This window comes from Mercurialis annua, linkage group LG7 (genome assembly GCF_937616625.2).
Source record: "Mercurialis annua linkage group LG7, ddMerAnnu1.2, whole genome shotgun sequence".
NCBI classification, from domain to species: Eukaryota; Viridiplantae; Streptophyta; class Magnoliopsida; order Malpighiales; family Euphorbiaceae; genus Mercurialis; species Mercurialis annua.
The window spans coordinates 38,329,945-38,354,476 of record NC_065576.1 but is presented as its reverse complement, the minus strand read 5'-3'; the positions used below and the strand labels follow the sequence as shown (position 1 = coordinate 38,354,476).

At 36.4% G+C, this 24,532-nt stretch overlaps 4 protein-coding genes across 5 annotated transcripts; 2 read left to right on the top strand and 2 right to left on the bottom strand.

The window, feature by feature from the left end:
• Positions 1-4,922: 4,922 nt before the first annotated feature.
• On the bottom strand, positions 4,923-11,351 carry LOC126657150 (uncharacterized). The gene is made up of 8 exons (XM_050351792.2): positions 10,942-11,351; positions 9,581-10,615; positions 7,732-7,832; positions 6,898-7,652; positions 6,722-6,821; positions 6,250-6,645; positions 5,786-6,175; positions 4,923-5,695 (listed from the first exon to the last, which is right to left on the bottom strand). Exons 2-8 carry the CDS (start codon positions 10,611-10,613, stop codon positions 5,027-5,029), a joined length of 3,444 nt encoding a protein of 1,147 aa, XP_050207749.1. The 5' UTR covers positions 10,614-10,615; positions 10,942-11,351; the 3' UTR covers positions 4,923-5,026.
• Positions 11,352-11,497: 146 nt separating this feature from the next.
• LOC126655332 (protein LOW PSII ACCUMULATION 1, chloroplastic) lies at positions 11,498-14,816 on the top strand. The gene is made up of 4 exons (XM_050349462.2): positions 11,498-11,830; positions 13,091-13,663; positions 13,748-13,798; positions 14,195-14,816. Exons 1-4 carry the CDS (start codon positions 11,589-11,591, stop codon positions 14,331-14,333), a joined length of 1,005 nt encoding a protein of 334 aa, XP_050205419.1. The 5' UTR covers positions 11,498-11,588; the 3' UTR covers positions 14,334-14,816.
• Positions 14,817-16,820: 2,004 nt separating this feature from the next.
• Positions 16,821-18,016, bottom strand: LOC126656497 (photosystem I reaction center subunit IV B, chloroplastic-like). The gene is made up of 3 exons (XM_050351075.2): positions 17,676-18,016; positions 17,219-17,284; positions 16,821-17,043 (listed from the first exon to the last, which is right to left on the bottom strand). The coding sequence occupies exons 1-3, from the start codon at positions 17,919-17,921 to the stop codon at positions 16,939-16,941; spliced, it is 417 nt and encodes a 138-aa protein (XP_050207032.1). The 5' UTR covers positions 17,922-18,016; the 3' UTR covers positions 16,821-16,938.
• Positions 18,017-19,855: 1,839 nt separating this feature from the next.
• LOC126654722 (uncharacterized) lies at positions 19,856-24,280 on the top strand. 2 transcript variants are annotated; one of them, XM_050348677.2, is made up of 8 exons: positions 19,856-20,126; positions 20,215-20,268; positions 20,362-20,484; positions 20,576-20,707; positions 21,226-21,297; positions 21,703-21,808; positions 21,886-21,943; positions 22,011-24,280. In XM_050348677.2, exons 1-8 carry the CDS (start codon positions 20,021-20,023, stop codon positions 23,403-23,405), a joined length of 2,046 nt encoding a protein of 681 aa, XP_050204634.1. In that variant the 5' UTR covers positions 19,856-20,020; the 3' UTR covers positions 23,406-24,280. The 2 variants fall into 2 exon arrangements, with proteins under 2 accessions (XP_050204634.1, XP_050204635.1); XM_050348678.2 differs by lacking the exon at positions 20,215-20,268.
• Positions 24,281-24,532: the final 252 nt, after the last annotated feature.

Genomic DNA, 24,532 nt, shown 5'->3' with positions numbered 1-24,532 from the left:
CCATGACAATTAACACCAAAGGTTCTAACACTCTAATTAAGTGTGTAGGAACCCCCCGGAACACTCGAAAAGCAAATCGGACATCTCCAGCGACAATCGAATTTTTCGATCACCAAGCTGTCCAGAGGAAGTTGGCGGGCGCCAACATTAGTTCGCGGGAGCGAACTTAATCAGACATGAATAGGGGCTGAAGCTCGCGAGTGCCAGATTCAACAAGTGTTGAGAGCGAAGTTTAGTTCGCGGGCGCGAAGTGCACCTAGCGGGCGCGAAGTTTAAATCTCAAAAAAGTTGAGTTGCAACGGTCATTTATTACACCCAACGAGGTGCTGACACTTCAGCAGAGGACCGTTGAGAACTTTGTCCAAGGAGCCGTTCGCGGGCGCGAAGTGAAGTTGGCGGGCGCGAACCTTGTCTGGCAAGGCATTCTTGGAAAAGTTGATTTGTTACTCTTTTGCTTCACACAAAAGGAGTAACGGGAAGAATTGTTTGGAGGCCTATATATATCATACTATTGTGTATGGAAAAGGGTTGACAACAAAAGCATTCAAACCTCTCAAGCAATCTTCAAATCTTGTGTGAAAAACCTTTGTAATTTGTTGGTTTAAGAGTGAACCCTAGAAACTCTTGTTGTTTTTTGGTTTGTAGTTTTGCCTAGAAAAACTATAGGTTGTTGTTGTTAGTTGTTGGTTTGGGTTGAGCCTTTGAAAACCTAAGTTGGGAGTGAACTTGTAAAAACTCCAAGTTTAGTGGAAACCTCTAGTTTGAGGGAAGTGGATGTAGGTGAGTGTGTTAATCACCGAACCACTATAAATCTTGTGTGTTCTTCCTTCTCAAACCTCCATTAGTTTAGTTTTAATCAAATCCTTAATCCGCAAAGTTTTTAGTGGCAACTATTCAACCCCCCCTTCTAGTTGCTATTGGGTATCTTAAGTCACTGCCACCTCAGGACTACCCAATAGGTTTAAGCCGCTTTACAAGCATCTGACTTAACCTAATCTCAGTATGTATGCTTATAAGGTTTACCTCTTATCTAGTTCATTATCACCGGTGATCATACAGTCCTATTGTTGCCCAATAGATAGCTCGTTTCAGTGGATCTTCCTTGGCTAAGTTTCATACTTAGTGCGATTTATGAATTTAAAAACAATTGAAATACTAATATTCAAAAGTAAACAAATGAACTCACAAACACCGCTAGGTCTGGAATTTAATTCTGTGGTTGAGGTCAGACTGCTGGCTAGCTGGTCGGACTAAACACACAAAGCAAACAGGATAAAACACATCAATATATGTTTCCTATATAATATTTAGTTCCAGAAACCCAGATCTAGGTCAAACATATAATCATATAAACACGTAACACTTATGGTCTGTTTTCTTTTAAAACCATAGTATTAATTCTCATTTTGAGAAAACGTTTAAACTTCTCTCTAGAAGTTATTTTAGGTATCGCAATACCTAATAAAAACCATTTATAATATAGACCTAATTGTCAAAACAATTCTCGGTCATATACTAAGCATTTAGCAAAACCGATTGCTAACTCTTTAAAACCATTTAAACGTCGACTTTAACTCTTTTAAAGTCTGTTATAAATGTTTAACTTTACTTTTAAAATCTCCTTTTAAAATTCTTAAGGTTTAGGTTATAAAACTCTTTCACTTTCTTCCAAAAGAAGTTATCATTTTAAAACGTTTTCGGATCAACGAAACTATGTCAAGTTTTTAGGGCAAAAAGCCCCAAAAAAATCCCCACGCATTGGCGCCTCAGCATGGTGCACGATCGCGCACCTCAGGGTAGTGCACTTTCGTGCACCCTAGTGCACGTTCGTGCACCCTCTCATGGTGCACGTTCGTGCACCCGGGTGCTCAGCCTTGGGAAAGTTGATTTCCCGGGCTTTCCGACATGCTCTAACCCCGTTTTTTCGCCCCTAACACGTATACACAATCCAATCTATCCATATTCACGTTCGAAACATAAAAACAATACGTTTACGTTCGATTCGATACGGTAACCGTTTATAAACAAATATATATTCGAAATATATCAAAACAAACGTTTAATACGGGTATAATACCTCGATTACTTGAGTAATCATTGAAGAAACGGAGTTACAATGGAGAAACGGATCGAACGGACGAAATCCTAATCGTCGCCGCACAAACTGAGAAGGAAGCAGCTCCTTTTCTATTTGGTTTTGGACCAAATGAGCTTCTGATGCTCATTTACTAACAATTGAAGTGTATTTATATAATTGACAAAAGTACATTTTAATATTAGCTCAATCATGCACTTTACACCAACTTCTAAACTAGTTGTTCGTAGCCTAAATGGAAACGACTTCCGAATTTCGTGAAAATTTTACCAAAAATCTAATAAAATATAGAAAGAATTTTTTATTCCCATCCGACTTATATTTTATTCTTAATAAATCATTTTCGATTTATTAAGCGTGCATTGACTGCGCTTGATAAAAATTTTGCTTCCAAATTTTATCAAATTTACACGATAACCTTTTTAAAATATTTCGCGAATATTAGCACCAAAAATATTCGCTAGGGACTTATGAATTATTCTACACCCAGTTCATAAATCCATATTGCCACCGTTAACTATATAGTTAATCAAATTTAAATTCTAAAAATTTAAATTTGCAATCCTATAGCCATAATAAAAATTTCGGGACACTTGTAAATTAAATTTATCTTTAAATTTAATTTACCTACTACCGTCTAATAAAATATTAGACACCTGACTATATTTTAACCCTTAAATTTCCGGGTTATTACATACTCTGAGTATTTAAAATAATTGTAATTTTACTCCGCTATCATCTAGTTATCATAATATTATCATACTGTTATTATGAAATTCTTTTATAAATTCTTTTTACGTACGTTATCATAACTTTATCATACTTCATTATCATCTAATTATCATAACATTATCACACTAGAGTGTTATGATAACAACATGATAATATAGTGATACTGGCATAATAATTAGAAACTGTTTTATCATAATATTATCATATATATCATCATCTCGTTATCATAACATTATAATATAGGTAACATAAAATATTACCATTTCGGTATCATATGATTATATTATGATAACGACATATGATAATGTTATGATACCAAATGATAATCAATTTTCTTTTGTAGAATTTTTTTTGCAGTGTTATGATAATAATATGATAATACAGTGATAATAACATGATAATCAGACATTGTCTTTTTGCATAAAATTATTTTTCTTAACCGAAAATTATTTTTCTACATATTTTAAGATCTAAAAATTGGAAAAAAATTAAAAATCAATTTGTTTAGGTTTAATTGAAATAAAATGTAAAAATCACAAAATCGATAAATCAAATATGAAAAAACAGAGGAACGACGGCGAAGGGACGACGGAGCAATGGCGGAGCGATAGCAGAGAGACGGAAGAGAAATAATGAAAAAAATAAAGAAGAAAAATGGGGGGAAAAAATAGAACAGAGACAAGTAGAGAAGAAAAAGATAGAGAGAAAAAAAGAATTACAAGTGAGAGTAAAAATAATAAGAGATAAGTATTTTATTAATTAAAATATATTTTAGAATTAAAAGATTATAATATTAAAAAAATGAAGTATTTTTTTTATTTTTTTTAATTAATATTCCCTCCGCTCCGTTTAAGAAGTTTCATATTTCATTTTTAAATTTCCCATTTAAAAAGCCCCATTATTATTTTTGAAATATTTTTCCATTGAATACCCCATTTTAGTTTTTACCCTTCTTTTAGTTATCTTAAAAGAGTTTTATAGAAAATTCCACTATCATTAATAGAGATAAAATATGAAAAAACATGAAAAAATAAAAATCATTGTAAAGTCAAATGCGACTTTTAAAATGGGACGGAGTATTAATTTAAAAAAAGTATTTTTTTTTAATTTTTTCTAAATTATTAAAGAAAGGCTTATCCCCTTAAAATCCCCCCACCTTTTATCCCCATTTCATTTGCACCCTCACGTTGTAAAACCACCAAATATACCCAAATTACGACCTTTCACTTTCAATTGTACCCTCAAGCATTAAATTGACCTTTTTTTATTTGAAAAATGTTCAAATCAATACTTTAAATTTTAGCATATATTTTGAAATAGGACTTAATAATTTATTTAAAACAAAAATAAACCTATTTTTTCAAGTGAAAAGAGATCAATTTAATGCTTGAGGGTGCAATTGAAAGTGAAAGGTCATAATTTGGGTATATTTGGTGGTTTTGCAACGTGAGGGTGCAAACGAATTGGGGGTAAAAGGTGAGGGGTTTTTAAGGGGATAAGCCTTAAAGAAATGATCCAGCCCATGATCATGATCATTTGCTGGAAGAGTAACAGCAGCTAATCGTGGCGCCATAACCATCATCCAACAAACCGGGGTTTTTGATATTTGGGTGCCTCAAAGGCACCCAAAATTCCAATATAGTGCCTCTTCTGGAATTAATTCCAGAAGAGTGCCTGGGACCACGTGGTCCGCATTCTAGGAATGCGGACCACGTGGTGGTCCGCATTCCTAGAATGCGGACCACATTAATCACCTGATTAATATATAATCAGGTGATTAATGCATGTTCCGCATTCTAGGAATGCGGAACATGCTTCCCCAATGATTGGGGAGACAGTTTTGTCTCCCCAATCATTGGGGCAGCAATGATTGGGCACTAAAATGCCCAATCATTGCTGATTATTAAATTTTTAAAAATAAAAAATTGTTTAAATAATTATAAACTAAAAATTAATGTAAAATAATTTTATTTTATTTAACTAATAATTTTAACAGACGATACTGAATTTAACAAACGCTTAGAAATAAACGACAAAATTTAACAGACGATATAAATATTTATTTTTTTTAACTAATGATTATAACAGACACTGATAACAAAATAACAATTATAACACACGAATATAATATACATAATATAGTAAACATACAACATATACTAAAATACAAAAATCGATAAATAAAGAAAAATATGAAATCTAATCCTCATATCTACGAGTCCTCGGTCTCTGTACCCTCAAACCGTGAGTCTCTCGTCGGTGCCGCGAGCTGTCTGTGATCGAGTGAAACTGTCTGGGTACCGGAGGGCTCTCGCCGCTGTCGGATGCGTCCTCGTCCTGAGCTGAATGCTGAACGTCTGCTGCTGGTGGTGCAGTACCGGTCTCCTCCTGTGTGGGCGGTAGAAGTCTAAAAGATGGAGGTGTGAGATCCGGTCGTGATAAAAGCTCCTCGTACGCCTCTGAACCGATCTCCGGACCGAATAACCATGACTCTGATAGTGTAAAATGTAGCTGTGATGGATCCTGGGCCTGGTGAGAAGAAGATGGCCGCGAATGTGACGTCGACGGCTGATCATCCGAAGGCATCGTGGGACGGTAACACTGATCGAAAGACGTGAACGGCTGAGCATCTGTATATGGCGCTGGACGGTAATACTGATCTGATGCAGCAAACGGCGGTGGTGTGGTCTGCTGAAACGGAGACGCCGGTGGTGTGGCCTGCCGGAACTGAGACGCCGTCGGTGTGGCCTGCTGGAACTGAGACGCCGGTGGTGTGCCCAGAGAAGTGGTATATGCTGTCTGTCCGTACGACGGCTCAAAAAACGGCATCGACGAAGGCGGGACCTGATACGATGATACCTGGGGTCCCTGAAATACAAAGTTAAAAACGCAACATTTAAAATATATATTTAACTACGAGTTAAAAAGCAATAAATTAAATTATAAATGACATGAAACCTGTGGGAAATAGGTCTGATGCCACGGAGGCTGTGATGCTGAAGTGGAAGTGGAACCGTAGTACTGAGTCGGGCCATAGTACTCCCCCCGTCTGTCTGTAGTGGCTGTAGGATCGAAGTGGAAGTAGACCGGTGGGGGGATAGGGTCTGCCGGGCGCTCGCGAGGCGGGGCGACTCTAGGCTGCCGTCTACGCGCTCCCCTGATGTGAGCTAGATCGATGGTCAGGGGAGGAAGAGGAGGTAGTACGTAAGCCGGAACTGCTGGCTCTGGTGGGGGCAGTGTGACGTCACGGCGCTCCTCTCCGTAAGCTAATTGAGAACTGCGTGCAGCAGTCCCAATCCTAGACGCACGCGCGTCTCTCTGAAGGGCGATCATCTCGAAAGTGTCGCGCTGTTTACATCAAAGAAACAAATTGTCAGTGTATACAATAATAAGAGAAATTTAATAATAAAATAAATACGTACACTCTGTCCGGCCGCTGCGCCCTCATGGGTAATCCAACGCCGGCTGCGGCTCCGAAACCACTCCATATACGCTGAATGGTAGTGAGGTGGACGCTGGAGCTGGTAACCCTGAACAACGTAAGCCGCTCTGTTGTTCCAAATCTGAATGTAATCTGAGAGCAGTTCATCAAAGTTGTAGCTCCCCTGATACTGGATGTTATGAAGACGCCGATCTTGCATAGCAGGCAGGGGAATGGGCTGCTGTAAGCCGAACTGCTGCAGAACCCTATCCGGCTGGTGCCACTCCACGATGTGATAGTAGATCATTGGTACTCGGGCACGCCAAATATGTCGCCCTGTCAGGTACATCTGTGGGATGGACTGGAGAACGTCGTCGGAGTATGGCTGCCAAACGATCTGCGCACGTAAATTAAAAATTTAGTTAACATTTGTCAGGACGTTAGTTAAATTCAAAAAAAAAATTAAAACTTACATCGTCGTAACGCAGCCCGTCCAATAACAGTCTGAAGTGAGAAACTGAGTGTCTGGGAACTCGTGCTGTCCCCCGCTCCCGCTGTCTCGGCCCCCCCCATCTGCACAAATTATTAAATTATATTTTAAGCGTACTGAAAAACGTAAAATTAAGATAACTTCATACGAAAATTGTACCTGTCACCCAAAGGCAATCCCCCCGTGACGGTAAAGTCGGCCAAACGGGGTCGCAATGGCCTAAGTCGCTCGTAAGCCCAGAGCTGTAGAATCCACACGGCGCCCCCGATGTTCTGTCTGTCCGCCGAAGCGGAGGCGCAGAGGCATAGCTCGTGGTACAAATACGCCAGAACAGCCGATCCCCAGCTAATATCGCGCAAGTGGCCTAAATCCGCCAGATGCGGAAGAATCCTCACGCCCACGTGGCCACTGTTTAAGTCCGGAAAGCACAGACCCTGTAAAGCAGCCCAAAGGTAGCCTCGAACCGCCTGGTCGACCTGATCCTCTGTAGCACCCGCAGGCAAAACCGTCCAACCTCCAAACTGGGCTGACAACCAAGCACCACTGACCCACGAGGACCCCGGTTTACGGGGACGGCTGACCTCTAACTGCCTCCCTAAAAGCGGAACAGACACCGTGTTCCAATCCCGTATACGAGGTCCGGTAACGGGCGTCCCATCCACTGGGAGCCCTGTCAGGATGGCCACGTCCTGCAGCGTGATAGTACACTCGCCCTCTGGAAACCAAAACGTGTGTGTCTCTGGTCTCCACCTCTCCACAAGAGCTGTGATAAGGCACAAGTCAACTGGAAACTGGCGCATCGCTAGAAAACCAGACATGCCAGTCTGAATAATCCCATTCCTGATGCGAGAATCTAGCTCGTGAAATGGAGTAAGTCTGGCGCTCGAACGTGACCCTAAGGAAGACTCGTCGCCCTGAAAATATAAAAATTATATAAAAATTAGGACACTAAAAATTATAACCAAATTAGGACAATAAAAAACAAGATTTTACCTGGTTATCCCAAATAACCGAGGATCTGTGATCGTCCTGCATTGTCAGAACGTCTGGCACCAACGGCCCAGGAGTGTAGTAGTCCCGACGTTCAGCCATAGCTGAAATAAAAAATACATACAACAGTTATTAAAAATTACAACAAACATTCATAAGAATAATACATTAGTGAATGATATTCGCAAGAATTACTAAAAGGAGATTCAAAAGAATAATACATTCATAAAGTAACATTCATTAAAACAATAACAATCATCACAAATACAATAACAGTCATCACAAATACAATAACAGTCATAACTACTTCTTGTCTATTACACGATAACAGTCATAATCTACTCATCTCGGATAGGATTGGTACAATCTCCTGCATTGTGACCCCGGCGACAACATCTACTACACCAGTTAGGACTCGGATCTTCCCTGTATTCCTGATCCATCTCGTTCCTGAAGCGCTGGTTGACTGGACGCCCTCTTTTTCGACGCCATTCAGGGTTTGGAATGAAGTGGGGTTCGTCTACGCCGGACTTCTTCCAGTATGTGCCGGCACGTAACACTTTAAATGGAGTGTTCCAGCATTGAATTGCAAACTTGGTCTGGTAATGCCAATGCACAAACTCAAGAGGGTTCAGCTTCTCCTTTGCACAAACGGCCATAGCATGAGAGCAGGGCAACTTAAATTGCTGGAATTTACCGCACGTGCATTTCTTATGCTGAAGGTTTACCGTATGGGTATTTCCTCCTCTCCCATTTGAGCCGTTCTTCCTAGTTTCCACTTTGCATGTCATCGTAGAACGGTCGTACGTCTGACTTGTATGAAAACGGGCCTTCTCCCCCCTCTGCTTCAGTAGTTGGATGCATATTGGGGTGTAGTGAACGTTTGTAGCAATCAACTCCTCATACGTCTTCCAACGCGTGTCGAACATTTTAACCATCCGCGCAAAAATTGCCTCAAGCATTGATGTGATCGGAAGCCCCCTTATATTCTTCAGTGTCGCGTTGACAGACTCAGCATAGTTAGTTGTCATCACATTGTGCCGTTGCCCTTTTTTGTCATACACCCTTGTCCACTTTTCTTTAGGCCGCTTTTCTTGCTTAGTCAGCCATGCATACGCTTCTGGGCTTCTAATCTCGATCGCTGCCATGTAGCGTTTATACTTGTGCTTCTGATATGCTCGGCCTATGTGGCAACCATAATATTAGCGCATAATAATAACCTATGTAGCGTTTATAATGACTCGTAAAAAATCATTACCTGCTTTATCCGCCAGCTTCTTCAAAACCTTGTTCCTAAACTTGGTCTGAAAATTACTACAGAAATGTCTGATGCAAAACTTGTGGGCGACACCGGCCCATTCAGGACGCTTCAGAACCGACAATATTCCAGCGTGCCGATCAGATATAATGGCCACCTTCCTTTCGCAAATCACGTGCTCACGCAAATGTTCAAAAAAGTACTCATAACTGGCAGTACTTTCAGATTCAACAAGTGCAAATGCCAGTGGCATGATGTGACTGTTCCCATCGATTGCCGACGCGATCAACAAGGTCATTTTGTATTTGCCATACAAATGAGTACCGTCGACGAACAAAACTGGCTTGCAAAAACGAAACCCTTCAATTGTCGGTTTGAAAGTCCAGAACATTCGGATGAACGTTACGACTTTCGGCTGAAGGATCCCGTCGGTGTACACCTCAGCGCCTACAAATCACAAGTTCAACAAAATTAGAATTATTACTTGAAGCAACTCGTTATATAACAAATTAGAGTTATTGCGTATACCTTCTGCATCCCAGAAAGATCCAGGGTTGACATGCATCATCTCGTTCATGAACTTGTGAACCATACCAAATGATTCATACCAGCCACCGTAAACATCAGCTATTGCCTTTTCCTTTGCATTCCAGGTTCGTTTATACGGAGGCCTAACTCCAAGTTGTTGCCAAATTCCAGCTCTGAGGGTATCGATCCGTATATCACGTTGCAGCTTTACTTGACCCTTGATATAGTCTGCGATTGCAACAGACCCAAAATTCCGATGGTTTGGATCAGGTAACAGCTGATTGCACGTGTGCGGGCCAATATATTTTGTCAACGTCCACGTCTGAGTTGCTTGCAGAAGTGTAGCGCGCAGCCACCATTTACATACAGGGTTCTGCCTGCAAGCCAACACTATTGTCGAGTTGGTAGTCCGGCGACCCTTGAACTCTCTTCCCACCCCGACCGAATAAGTAGTCGCACAAGCTCGGACGGCATCGCGATTTGGGAATACCATCCCTACTCGGAATTCCATCCCAGGATCCCACATAATCTTTTCATCATCCTCCGGGGCGACGTCAAAGTCGCAAAGATCCGCCGTTCTTACATGCTCAGGAAGTTGCGACTCATATTGTGAATCTGCTCCTAAGTCTTCCTCGACATCCTCTTCGTTGCTGTCGTAGAAATCCTCTTCTTCCTCTTCTTCCTCTTCACCACTACCCCTCTCAGACCCGCTTGAATCACCTAAGACCAACTGATCTAGTAAAGTCTTGTTGCGAACCACGGCCTCGTATTCCACGTACAATTCCAAAATCTCGAGTTGCGGATACCGCACGACCTCGTTCAGAATTCCAAACACATGCTCGTTATTCTCCACAGAAAACAACGAGTACGACCGTATCGCACCCCCAACTATTCTTGGAAGCCGGAAGTAGATTTTTGAAATTTCTACTTCCCCGTCGGTAGAAACTGCTCTTCTACAAATATTTTGTAATTCCTCGAAACTCATTCTCTCGCTAAGCGCCATATTAACCGGACGACCCCCGTGGTATTCTATTCCACACGGAGAACTCACAATACGGCCATCACACCATATCAACAAAGATATATTTGGACTCGTCATTTCTAATTAATAAACAGCAAATTTTAACACCGTTATATTTAAAATGCTAATCTTAAATTTATAGCGTTAACATATCAATCGTAATTACTATTACTTTATTTCTAATATTTTTTTCAAATAAAAATAAATTAAACATATCCTAATATAATTGTATGAAATTTCTAATTATACACTTCCTTATTACATGCATTTCTAAGTTATAATTAAAGTCTAATATTTTGCTATATTAAAATTAATTTTATAACAATTTTACATATTATTAAATTTCTAACATTTATAAACACTAAAATTATTTAATACAATAATTAAAAAAATTACACGTACTAACCTCTTGTAGTCCTTTAAATAAATATCGAATAAAAAATATAACACTTCACGAATAGATCCGTTTAGCTCCGAAATATAACTTCTTCCAACTTTTTCCCGAAATATTTTTCAAAATATAACCTCGAAACTACTTTTTTTTCTCCCCTCTACTCTCATTTTTTTTCTTTGATTTAGTAACTATTTTTCCTTACAAATCAAAAACCCCCCATCCCTTTTATAGGCAGCCTCACCGTTGGGAGCTGGTCTCCCAACGGCCAATTAAATGCGTTCCGCATTCCATGAATGCGGAACGCATTTAATTTACCGTTGGGAGACCAGCTCCCAACGGTAAATTGGCAGTGTTCCGCATTCCTAGAATGCGGAACACTGCTAATCAGATTTAATATTCTGATTAATGTGGTCCGCATTCTAGGAATGCGGACCACCACGTGGTCCGCATTCCTAGAATGCGGACCACGTGGTCCCAGGCACTCTTCTGGAATTAATTCCAGAAGAGGCACTATATTGGAATTTTGGGTGCCTTTGAGGCACCCAAATATCAAAAACCCAACAAACCGCTGCTTATAACTCCCACTTTTTGTTTTTTTTTTGGTTTAAATACAAAAATTCTTTTTACAACTGTTTATCTGGCTTCCATTGGAGCCATCAATGGCTTATTTCGTGGCAAATATTTCCTATAATATTAGAATTATACCTCTTGATTTGCATCATTATAGTAATAGCAAGTACTTCAGCTTTAGAAGTTCTCAAACTGTGAATCACAGACATAGTTTGTTTTCTTACACTAACAGAGCATGCAGCAGAGTAGATTACAGAAGAAATAAGCAAAAATGGGGCTCAATTGTTTGTTCTGCTTCTAATAAACCATCATCACCTCCTCCTGATATCAGGTGGGTTCTTTCTATCTTTATTGTTAATTTTCTTTTGTTTCTTTTTAGATTCTACCTTTTCTTTTTGGCAATCGGGAGGAGAGCGTTCGTGGGAGGAATAGAACTGACGACCTTGGCAGGCAGAGTGCTGCGTTTGTACTATTTGAGCTATAGCTCGGTGCTTGTAAATAAGATTTTAATGTTAATAGCGTTATTAGTTCAGTAGATTATGAAGTTGCCCATGATTCTGATTGGAAAAAATTGATGGAATTTTGTTAGCAATTAGGTTTAGTTTTTATGAGTGCTGCAGTTTCAGTGGACAGTTTGAACTGAAATTTTAGATTCTCGGGATGGTAGTAATTCTAATTGGAAACACTACTTTTGGTTGTAATTTTGAGAAGAAAATTTTGATTTCGATGCTATGTAGCACGGAAATGGAAAGGCCGAAACTCACAATATCAAAAAGGGAAATGGAGAAACCACATTTCTTATGAGAATATATTGTAAATATAGAGTTTGGGATGTTCATAGGCATTTAATTAACAGAAATGAGATGCCGAAACTTGATAATTGAAAAGTTTCCGTGCAACATAGTTTACTTTAGCAGCATGTTGTGAAATGCTTAGATGGGTCAACTAGATTTTTTTAATTGTGTTCAAAGAGTTAGGGTTGGTTTATGATTAAGAAAGGCGAGTGCTTTCACTGAATTATAGTTGAGTTATGGTGCTTGGTGACGTGCAGTAGGCTTATAAATGCAAAAATAGTTGCTGAGAAACCTAATTCGGGATTCGGCTTTTCTCATTCCGTTAAAACAAAATCTGTGAAGTAACCACTAAGAATGTTATGTAGTGATCTGTTCTGCAATTCTATCTCTCAAGTAGAGTATTTTTCTTCAGGGTACATTGGAAACTAAAATAAGCAATCTAATCGAGAGTGGTCACATTTGACACTCCGTAGTTCTTAGTTAATGCTTCAGTGTAGAGAACTTTTTGTGCAGGTCCTCAATTACGGAGGAAGTTCCCCTTTTCTTTCTCCAGTTTATATATGATGATAGCTCTATATTGTATGGCATCACGAAAAAATAACTGTGTTGCGCAAATCTATGCAAGTTTTGTTTTTATAATTTTAACTGTAGATGATTCTGTTGGATATCATCACATAAGAAGTGACTTATGCCTAGTCAATGTCGTTTCTGACTCGATGTTTTCATTCAATGTTCTGCTATCAGGTTCTTTTTACAAGTGAGGCTTCCTTGTAATTATTCTTTTATTTGTTCTCCAGCTCTACAGCCAGGATAAGGAGTGAAGTTCTCTCTCCATTTCGGACTCTGCGGATGTTCTTTTATCTAGCTTTTATTGCAAGTGCTGGTCTGGGAGGACTAATAGCAACCACACAGCTGATAGCGGCATTGACAAATCCAGCAAGAGCAGCTGAAATCCCAGAGACATTAAAAGGTCTTGGCATCGACATTGGAGCAGTATCCATCTTTGGATTCCTATATTACAGGGACAATACTGCTGAGAAAGCACAAGTGGCCAGGCTTTCAAGAGAAGAAAACCTTTCAAATCTTAAGCTCCGTGTGGTTGACGAAAAAGTTATCCCCATCAGTTCTTTGAGAGGTTTTGCTCGCCTTGTCATCTGTGCAGGCCCGGGATCTTATATTTTGGAGTCTTTTAGACTTAGTGAACCTTTCACTCAGAGTCTCTTGGATAGAGGGGTACTTGTTGTGCCATTTGCTACCGATGGTAACTTGCCGAAGTTCGAGTTTGATGAAAGTGAGGAGATGAAGGAGATTACAGCCAGAAGGAAGCGTCTCTGGCAGCTGAATCCAGTCATTGTTTCTGACTGGTCTAAGTAAGAAATCATGTCAGATGAAATTATGAGTTCAGTTCAAGATTTACTTTCTCTCACAGAAAACATATATATGTGCAATGGCAGGTGGTTAGATGAGCAGAAGAATATGGCTGGTGTCTCTGTTGAATCTCCGGTGTATGTGTTTTTTTACCTTTTGATTTAGCTTTTAGTTTAACTTAGAATCTTTTTCAACTAAGTAGCACGGAAATGAAAATGCTGTAGCAAAAAAACGTATGAACAGGAAAGAATGAAATGATATTTTTTATAAGAATAAGTTTTAAATATAGAGTTTTTTTAAGTTTTATAAGAATAAGTGATATTATAAGTGTTCCCGGAAATGGAACAGAACTCCAAAATGTAGGACTCGAAAAAGGGTTCGTGGGCATCATTGTTGAAGTCACTATATCAAAATTCAATTGCAAGGATGAGAACTTGATTTAGAAATTTGCGTCTTTTCTTTTCCTATCTTTTTCTTGGAAAGTAAGGACAACGGTTCCATAAGAAAGTTAATTGCCTGTATTCTTTATACAGGTACCTGTCCTTGCGGTTAGATGGTCGAGTTCGTGGCAGTGGTGTTGGATACCCTCCTTGGAATGCTTTTGTTGCACAGTTGCCACAGGTAAAAGGGATGTGGTCAGGCCTTCTTGATGGCATGGATGGAAGAGTTTAGAGTTTTACATGCTCAATTTTGGTACGCGTGCTACTTCTTTCGGGTTGCAGGATTGTTTTCTTATTAAAATGTCATATTCTCCTAGAGTCCCATTTGTTCAACATAGTAGTTGTTCGAGTCTTTTCATGCTTATAGTAAAGCATGATTTGCAGAAACATTTGGTGCCTGTCTAATACTATACGCATAGAATAATTTGATTCATTCCGTATTCATTGTGTATACTATCGCACAAGTTAAATGTGTATCTGAATCTTAGAGGGAAGCAATCGCCTTAGGAAGAGGGCTGCTCCGCCTTAGGAAGAGGGCTGCTCCGTCTTAGAGGGAAGCACTCGTGAAACGAGAATGTTGTCTTGAGTAATGCAAACATTAGTGAGAAGTGAATGTGCCAAAAACCTAAAGGCTTTGTAGATTGATTGGATACCTGCTGGAATCTCCAATGATTGGTTCATCTCCTATAATTGGTTGAATCATTAAAAGTGCAAATTCCTCATCTATGATTTTGTTTAAACTTACTCCCTCCGTCCCGTAAAGATAGAAAAAGTACCCATTTTACAAGAATTAAGAAAGTAGTTATTTATAGGTAATTTGTGATAATTTATCTAAATTACCCTTTGTAATCAATTAGTTATGTACATTTCCCAAAGCCACTCTACCAATTATAGCACTTACAACTCATTTATTTATCTTTTCAAAATATGCATTTAATGTTTTATGATAAACATGTAGGGGTATTTTGATAATTTTTGACTTAACTAACTCTACTTTTTCTATTTTTATGGGACAAAAAAAGGTGGTACTTTTTCTATCTTTATGGGACGGAGGGAGTAGTATTTATTTTTAGCTTTTTTTTTTATCATGGGGAAGAGAGTGTTTGTGGAAGCATTGGTTGGTTTGGTTTGTACACTATGCTAGCATAGGAGTGAGCATTGGTTGGTTTGGTTTGGTTCGGTTCCAAGTCGACCGAAACCGACCAATGCAGAAATTCTCTAAATCTTCCGCCGAACTGTAGTATTTTTAACAACACCCCTAATATTTTCTTTGATCGAAATTTTTGGTCAGTTCAGTTTCCATTTTAAAATTTGGTTCGGATTTATTTCCAAAATTAAATAAAAATCTTAAAATTTAGGTAAAATAATAAAAAAAGCCCTGAAATTTAGATCTAAAGTTCAAAAAATCCTTATTAATTTAAAAAAAAACGGCTCGGTTGGGTTTTCAGTTGTTTTGGTTTTACAACCCCCAACACCGAACCGTTAACTGAACCCTAAACTTTTCTGAATTAACAAAACCATTTTCAACAAAAACTGAACTAAACAACAAACTTTTGTTCGGTTCGATTTTTCAGTCTGATTTGGTTTTCGCTCGCCCCTAGAGGGCCATGTGCAAATTTTTTGTGTTAAAAAGGTCGTTGCATATTTCTTTTATAAATTAAAAATATTCAATTTCGGAATAAGATGATTAAGTTAAAAGACTTATTTGATAGAAATAAAGTATATTTTAATTGCTCAATTTATTTTAAATTTAAATTAGTCAAAAATGTTAAAAATAATGTAAAAGATTCTTTTCTGAATAACTCAATAAAAATATTATCAAATTAGTAAAATATCAATAAAATAATTTTTTCATTGAGGCTTAACTATAAAATATGTTAAACAATATATTGATTGAAAAAAATATAATCATTGAAAACAATTAATGTCAATTATTTATTAACTCAATATTGAGACTAAAAAATTAAAATTAAAATAGATTTATATAATCAAAATATTCATAATGAACTCAACGTAAACAAGTTTTTTTTTAATAAGATAGTATAGATTATATTTTAAGTAGTCTTTGATTGTTGGCGGTTGTTATTATCGGGGTGTGGCGTGTGGCTGTCACATGCCACCGTAGTTGGCTGCCACGCGCCAATAATGATATGGTGCATGACTACCACACGCCAAAAATGATGATGGCGCGTGTTAATCATGCACATATTCAGATCGAAGTATATGGAATTTTATAGTTTATTTTATTCTTAAGAATATTTTATACTTATTATAATTAATTAGTAAATTATTAAATTAATTCATTTTAAAGATATACTACTTTAATATCATTTATGTATATTAAATTATCTATATTTATTGAATTACTTAGAATACTTATTACAATTAGTTAATATGAACTTATATATTTATCCAATTTTAAAATTAAGTTAGATTGACAATAAGTTGGGAGACTAAAATATATTTTATGTATACCAATTAAATCATTTTACTTAGTTTAATATTATTCACATCACTTATTATAGTAATTGGATCTTTTTGGTTTATAGAAAAGTCCACAGAGATTTTTTTTACACAGAAAAATCTTTTTCTATAATTTTTGTGTGTATAATATGGCTTGACATCAAACTTTCTAAGTTAGGTCCTCCCACTAATAAAATTTTATGAAGATAAAGTTTACTTTTACCATGGCAAGCAGGAAAAGAAAGACAACAAAATGTAAGAGAATCAATAGGGGAGTATATTACACATTGATGACATAGATAACAAAGCTTAAGCTAGAGAGTGGAGTAACATAAAAATAAAAAATCAAAATTACGATACACACATTATCACATTCATTTAACTTCTTCAATTTCATCCAATGCATAGTTGTTTGTAGATACATTTGCATAGTTAACTTTGTCGAATCGAACCACGACCGGGTAGCGTGTCTTCGGGTCCTGTTTCAATTAAAAATCATCACTTTATTGTCTATGAAAAAAATCTTAAATTACTAAGATAAAAAAATAGTACAATAATCAATTTAATAATTAAATTCTAGACATTTTAAATCATTGATATAACCGTCATATGTTTTCAATGTAAGATTTTAAATGTAAAAAGAAAAACATCTACCTGATCAACAGCTACAACCGAGCCGGTACCTTTGTACCAGTAGGATTCTCTCCTTGTAATCTTCACCTATTTATTCAAACACATCAAAATTGTCATCTCAATATTACTTTATAATAAGCACCTACTAATTTATGATTTTCTCGACAATTTAAACTAAACAAGGCCTTCGATTTTAAGGAATTTTATGAATATGACCATGTGTGGAGCTCTTCCAACTACGAAATCTTATCTCTAACTGAGTCATAAGGTGGATAATTGTTCACCTTTAATTTTTATCTATTTTTTTACATAAATTATAACAAAATTAAATATTTAACTCTTTTCATCATATATATTATATCCACCCTATTACTATAGTTACATCTAAGAATTTTTAAAATTTACAATACATAAAAATTGGTGGAAAATTGGTCCCATATTTATGCAAAAAACTAACAAAATTTGATGATCAAGTTACCTTAGTTCCTCTCTTGGGTCCAATTGGTGGTGGCTTAGGTTTCGGAGCATCACCTTCAGCTGTGGTGGTGGCGGCCGGAGCAGAAGCACCACCCTCATCAGCTGCCCTTACTACAAGCCTTGAATTGTTGTTAGTCTTTGAAGGAAAAAAGACCATGATACCCCTGGAACTTGTGCTAGTATTGGCTGCAACATTAGGTGTTAACATGAATCCTGAAGCAGCAGATGGCATGCTGCAGCTAGCCATGATTGAGTTTGTGTGTGTAAAACAGAAGCACCAAAAATAAAATGTAATAAAAAGAGAGAGGTGAAGTGGGATTGAATAGAACACACAAAATTTGGTTTGTTTTTTGGATTTTAGAAGAATTATCTCATCTTTGGAAAATAATGTCAATCGTTTCCTCCACTAGGGTGATGCCACTTATGCACCATATCTCATATATCCCATTTCTTTGGATAATGTTGTTACAACTCATCCTTTTCTTTATCTGTGTTTGTGGACTCACTTACTTATTCTAATTTTCCTTATATTCAATGATTTAATTATGAATAATTACTCTTAGGTTCCCTACGTATGTTATAATTTCCACTTTTATCTTTTCTACTTGAAATTCAAATAATATAATTTTTCTATCTTTATTCCATGTACAATTTAGTCTTCTTTTTCATTCACATTTTGAATGTTAGTCAACTGAATCAAAAAATTAAGTTTAAAAAAATTAAATTTCAATCTCCTCCTTAAGCTTATATTTTTAATATGGTTAAATAAAAATTATATTATTATTAAATTAGTGAGTTAACAAATTTAATTTAATTTTTAAAAATAACTTTATTTTTGTTTTTAGTATTTTTAGTTTTAAAAACTAAATGAAGTAAAAAAAATTAAAATTAAAATCTAAAAAATTAAAAAGTACGAGAAGCTAAAATTAACTAAATTGAATTTATTAAACCATTAAATTTCATAAATTCATAATTTTTATTTATATTTGTATCAAAAATAAGTTTAAGGACCAAATTAAAATTGAATTTTTTTAGTTATATCCTTTGAATTAGTTGATTAACACCAAAAATGGACGGATGGATTAAATCATTGGCGGGAACAAAAGTGAAGGACTAAATCGTTTGATTTTTAAATATGAAGATAAAAGTGTGAATTATGACATATATGAGAAACTATAACTACACTTTAATTATTATTATTAGTAGTCTAATAAAAATAGGTGTATTATATGAATTGGAACCAAAATATTTTAATTTAATTAGAGATATCGATAGTGTATGTGAAATAATAAAAAAAATATTAAGTTCCAATTTTCAAATAAAAAACATTTTTAAAAAATAAATTTATGATCTTGTAGGTTATTCGCGCCGAAATATTTAAATTGTACGAACCTCTGACTCTATGAAAATAATTAAACTATATTAAAATATAATTATCTATTGGTTAATTATATTTATTGTTTCCTTTTTAAACTAAAATTATCTACTCATTCAGTCTCTTTTTAAAAGTCTCATATTCTATTTTAAAAATTTCATTTATGTTTTTAGTGAATTTTTATATCAAACTTCTCTTGCAAGATATTATATGAAAATTCCACTAGCATTAATAAAAGTAAAACAATGAAAAGAACATAATAATAAATGTTTTTTTAGTTTTTGTGTAAAATGAAAAGATACTTTTGAAATGGGACTGATGGAGTATTAGATAAGTATATCCATTATCTCTTTTTTCTTGTCAAACAAAAATTATAACCGTTTATAATTTTTTTTATTATTATTATTTTCGTCGGTAGCCGTCGGCAGCGGAAGATGGGTGATTTTATATAGATTGCTGATTTGCAAATAATGTGCGATGATTATTTATTACTACATGTTAGTGAGAAATGAAATGGTGTCACATTAAATTATTTTAAATGAAAATGAAGGATTCGGATGGGCTTTTTGCTGGGCTCTAATTTGAAGGATTCGTATAGGCTTTTTACTGGGCTCTAATTTGAAGGATACGTATAGGCTTTTTACTGGGCTCTAATTTGAAGGATTCTGATATAGGCTCTCCAATGGGCTCTAATTTGAAGGATTCGACGAGCTCACTACTGGGCTCTAAGTTGAGAACATCCAAGACTCAAAATGGCGTCGTATTAACAGCTAGATGACCCAATCCAATCGACAACCGTTCTTGAATTTGAATCTTCATCGACACCATAAAACTGAATCAGAATTTTGGCGCCTCAAATTTAATCAATAATTACAAGATCAATCAAACAAATTCATTCACACACCAACCACATTACATCAAATGCTTCATTAGCAATTAATCTACCGATTAATGGATGAAATTCAATTTCAATGAAGAGAAAATCTTCCAAAATCAACAATCCGTCGCCGATCAAATCCTCATTTCCAAGAAATTTCCACGGATTTCAAACCTCCAAACTCCCTACTGAAACCCTAGGTAATATCAATTACTCAATCAGTATTTATTTATTAATTCATTCGTTAAACTAATCTCTTTCAATTTTTTTAATTATTATTCTTGTTAGGTATTAGCAGCAGCAATAATGATAAATTAACCGATAGAAATCAGACTTCAGCTTGTGAGTTTGTTTAAATTAGTTCATAATATATTAAAATTCAATTTTGAGAAATGCGAACAACTAATAGTATTTTAAATTGATTCAAAATCGCAGCTGATGATAATCCGAAAACCTCGGAGTATGCGTTTTTCAAGAAATTTAAGGAAAATCATGCAGCAGGTTATAAGATTCGCAATCAAAATCAATGCTCGACGGTCAAATCAAGTGAATCTAGAGGTAATTTTGAGAAATAGGTTGATCTTGTTCGGTGTATTTTTTTAAACCTATTTAATTGTGTATTGTTGTTATAAGTTTGTGTATTTTGCAGAGAGAAGAAGTAATGTTGTTGAGAATAGGCTCAAGGAGTTTAATACCTCGTTGTTTCCTTCTGAAAATGTAACAACTCCGCGTAATTTTGACTCTGTTTATTCGGTACGAGAGAAGGCAGTGAAGAAGTCGGGTAAGGAATTGGATCATTTATAGCTTCTGTTATCTGGGTTTATTTCTAGTTCATTTTTAATTGTTGTAAGTTGAGCTCCTGTTACATGGTTTTGCATTATGTATTGTGTTTTTTGTTGTCACATTAAATGTAAATTTGACTATTGAAGTTTGGATTGGATATACCCGATGGATGGTCGTGAAAACATGCTTCTCGAGAAAATGAAGTTATGAAAATGGTAGAGATTCAGACAGCAAAACTGAAACTAAAAACTAGAATTGAGAAAATGGATGCCCACCTGCAAAAGATAAAAACGAACTATCTTCTTGTAATGCTTATTTTTTGGTGTTATCATTATATCATGTGAAGATGGACGATTAAATTATAAGTACTTCAACTTTACATCTCACATGAATTCTAGTTAACTTTCTTAGTTTAGTCATAATTTGCTGATGCTAAGCCAGTAATTGTGCCATACATCAAACTCTTAGGTTATTCCATTATATGTCAATTAACAAATATTGTCATTTAATTGGCAGTGGTAGACATGAAGATGGCTGGTACTTTTCTGGAAAATGCACACAGCATAGAGGAGACCATAGAGGAACAAGGTAAGATGTTAAGACCTTGGTTCTATCCTCATCTAAAAGAAAGCCTTAACAATTCTAAAATTTTCTTCTCTTGGTTGCTAAGAGATGCTGAAGGAAAATATTGAATCCTTTTGGAGGTTCCGTTATGTTTTCTGATATATATTCATTATGCCATCTTATCGGAAACATAAGGGAGATACTTGTATTCTCTTACAAATGATATAGCTGACCTTCATATAAACACTTGTTTCCAAAGTTAAATCATTGATAGGTGGCAGGATGAATTTATCAAACTGTAAATATGTATACATAATTTTTCTGTCTCTTGTCTCCCTAGGTTGTCCATCTTAATTTTTCACTACGCTGAGATGGTTAAATCATTGGCCTGTATAAACTTAACTACTGTATCATATCTTCATTCTTCAGGATCCCAATGCAAGATAGCAGACATCTTTTCTAGAAAAAGGCATAAACTACATCAGCTGGCTATAAATTCTTCATTTCCTCAAGTTGATGAACCCTGTTCTAAAGAGTGAGTGACATCACTGTTAATAAGCCATTTCATTTTCACTGTTCTACAGTTATGGATTGTACAAGAAATCTTCTCAGGTATGATCTTGTGTCTGTGCTGCTTAGCAAGCTTTTCCCTGAAAGCATTGAGGAAAAGGTATGATCCCTTTACCTTCTGAGTAAAACTCTTAGACATAACAAATGGTTCGTATGCTCTCTTGCAGAATTTTGAGCTTTCGAAGACCAGGAAACTAGAGACTGATTCCAAGTCTAGGTCTTTACCTTCTCTGGAGTCAGATATGCGCTTCAATAAAACTCAGTGTACGCCTGCAACTGACTTGAAACTTGAATATAAACAATCATCGGATATTGGCTTTTCATCTCGCTGGTTGGAAATACCAAGAGAGGGAGAGCTTCCAAATCCCTACTCTCCAAGCTATTATCCTCTTAGAACCTATCTTGACGATGGAATGATGGAGCTTAATTATGAAATACGAGAAAGAATTGCCCCGATCATATGGAACGAAGGCGATTCAGCTTTTGACTTGCACAGTAAGAAACACAGCTCATTTACGTCGGGACATCTTCAAGAGTTGGCTGAATTCGACTACCCTATGCAATCTCTTCATAGAAGACAGTCCCCACCTCTTCGGTTAGGTTGGGATTTTGGGACAGATAAAAGCAACCCATCTATACATTTTCAAAATGCAGAACAAAGCCTGCTTCCCATCCTACCTAGATCTCATGAGGATGTTTACTTCCAGAATTTGGATGACAGGCTTGGTGCAAGTGAGATAGAGATATTATCCCTTTTACCATATCATTCTCATGGGGATGTTTACTTCCAGAATTTGGATGACAGGCTTGGTGCAAGTGAGATCGGGACATTATCCCTTTTACCATATCATTCTCATGGGGATGTTCACTTGCAGAAACTGGATGACAGGCCTAGTTCAAGTGAGTTAGGGACACTATCCGTTTTACCATATCATTCTCATGGGGATGTCCACTTGCAGAAATTGGATGACAGGCTTAGTGCAAGTGAGTTAGGGACATTATCCTTACCATATCATTCTCCAACTCTGCCCTCCCTGCAGTTCTCTCCTTCAGCCGGCAACGGAAGCCATACTTTTGGAGAACGTTCTCCTAAAGTCAAGGATGATCTATGTCCAGTTCTTAATGGTTTTTCTTTATCGCTGCCACAAACACCAAACCGTCTAAGTCTGAGAGAGTATTCGTATAGTGACACCATATCCAAAGCTAGCAGCATTTTGTTTTCTCCTGAAAGTCACCTTTGTTTTATGACAAAGGCTCTGAATGAGGAGACATGTTCCACGGGAGTTGATTTTTATTTAGAACCAAAGTGCATTCCAGCAAGTGATTCATGGAGAAATCATTATTCTCGTACTTGCCGCCAACTTGAATTTCCCCGAGACGAAGGCATGTCTTTACATTTTCATGGAGATAAGAGTGAAATCAGTCATCATTTCTGCAAAGATATCATTAATATCCATGACTGGCCATCCACTTATTTTCAGATGTCAGTTGACAAAGAGAAAGTGCCTCGCTTGCTTCTTGATAAACCGTATAGCGATGAATTCGAAGCAGATATATTCTGATGACAGTGAAGTAAAACATTTATGCTTGGAGTTATCTGTGGTCCTTGATTTACTAAATGTGTTGCGAAGTTATTTAGAGACCATTACAAAGTACTGAAGCTGTACCTTTCAGCCCATGCCTTGTGAAACAGGTCATCTAAAGCTCAGCTACCAATCTTGATCACATTGATTATTCAGATGGCAAATAAAGGATATAGAAGAAGTGGAAGATAAGTTCACAACTGTAGAAAGCCAGCTTGAAGATGGCGACTATATACAAACAATGTACTCTGGAGCAACAAGCAATTAAGACAAGTTTACTCGTGAGATCTGACGCCATGAATGTTGGTCGGCACAATGATGCCTAACCATTCGGCCGAATTTTTGTCATAAGTTGATGCTAAATCCTGTCCGGAAATCATAAGGTAACCTCAACAGCACCTCTAGGTTTGTGCAAAAATTAAACCAAATCAAATAACCAAACCAAACTGACTCGGTTCGGTTTGACAATATACAAAAAAAGTTGGTTTTTCGGTTCAGTTTGGGTTATAAATTTTTTTAGTTAAGTTTCAGTTTAAATCAAATCAAAAAAATCATACGAAGCGCAAAAGTCAAACCGAATTGACCTGTTTGGTTTGAAAAAATTATATTCTTTTAAATTCAGTTCGGTTTTGGTTTTGTTTTAAAAATAAAATTATAATTCAGTTTGGTTTGGTTTGATTTGGTTTGATTTGATTTGGTTCGGTTTGAATTGAATGCACGCCCCTATCTCTTGGTACATCTGATACTTGTGCTTGCACAATATACACTGTTCCATTTCATTCATTATTGCCAGTGTGGGACTAGTTTATATGGTTAAGCCGTCTCCAAATACATCAAAAGGTCATGGGTTGGAATCTTACTTGCATTACTAACAATACTATCAAATTGAGAATTTAAGAGTCGTAAACTATCTTTAATAAAAAAAAATTCATTCATTATTAACTTACTATCTCTGCTTTTAATAAAAGCATTCTTGTTTCTTCATTTGGTGAAATAATTACAAGTATGCAATGTTATTGTCATAATTTACAACCTAACTTAGAAGACCCTGACTGGTAGATAAAATCACTTTACTATTTTGCTTTGATGCTCACCTAACCAATGGC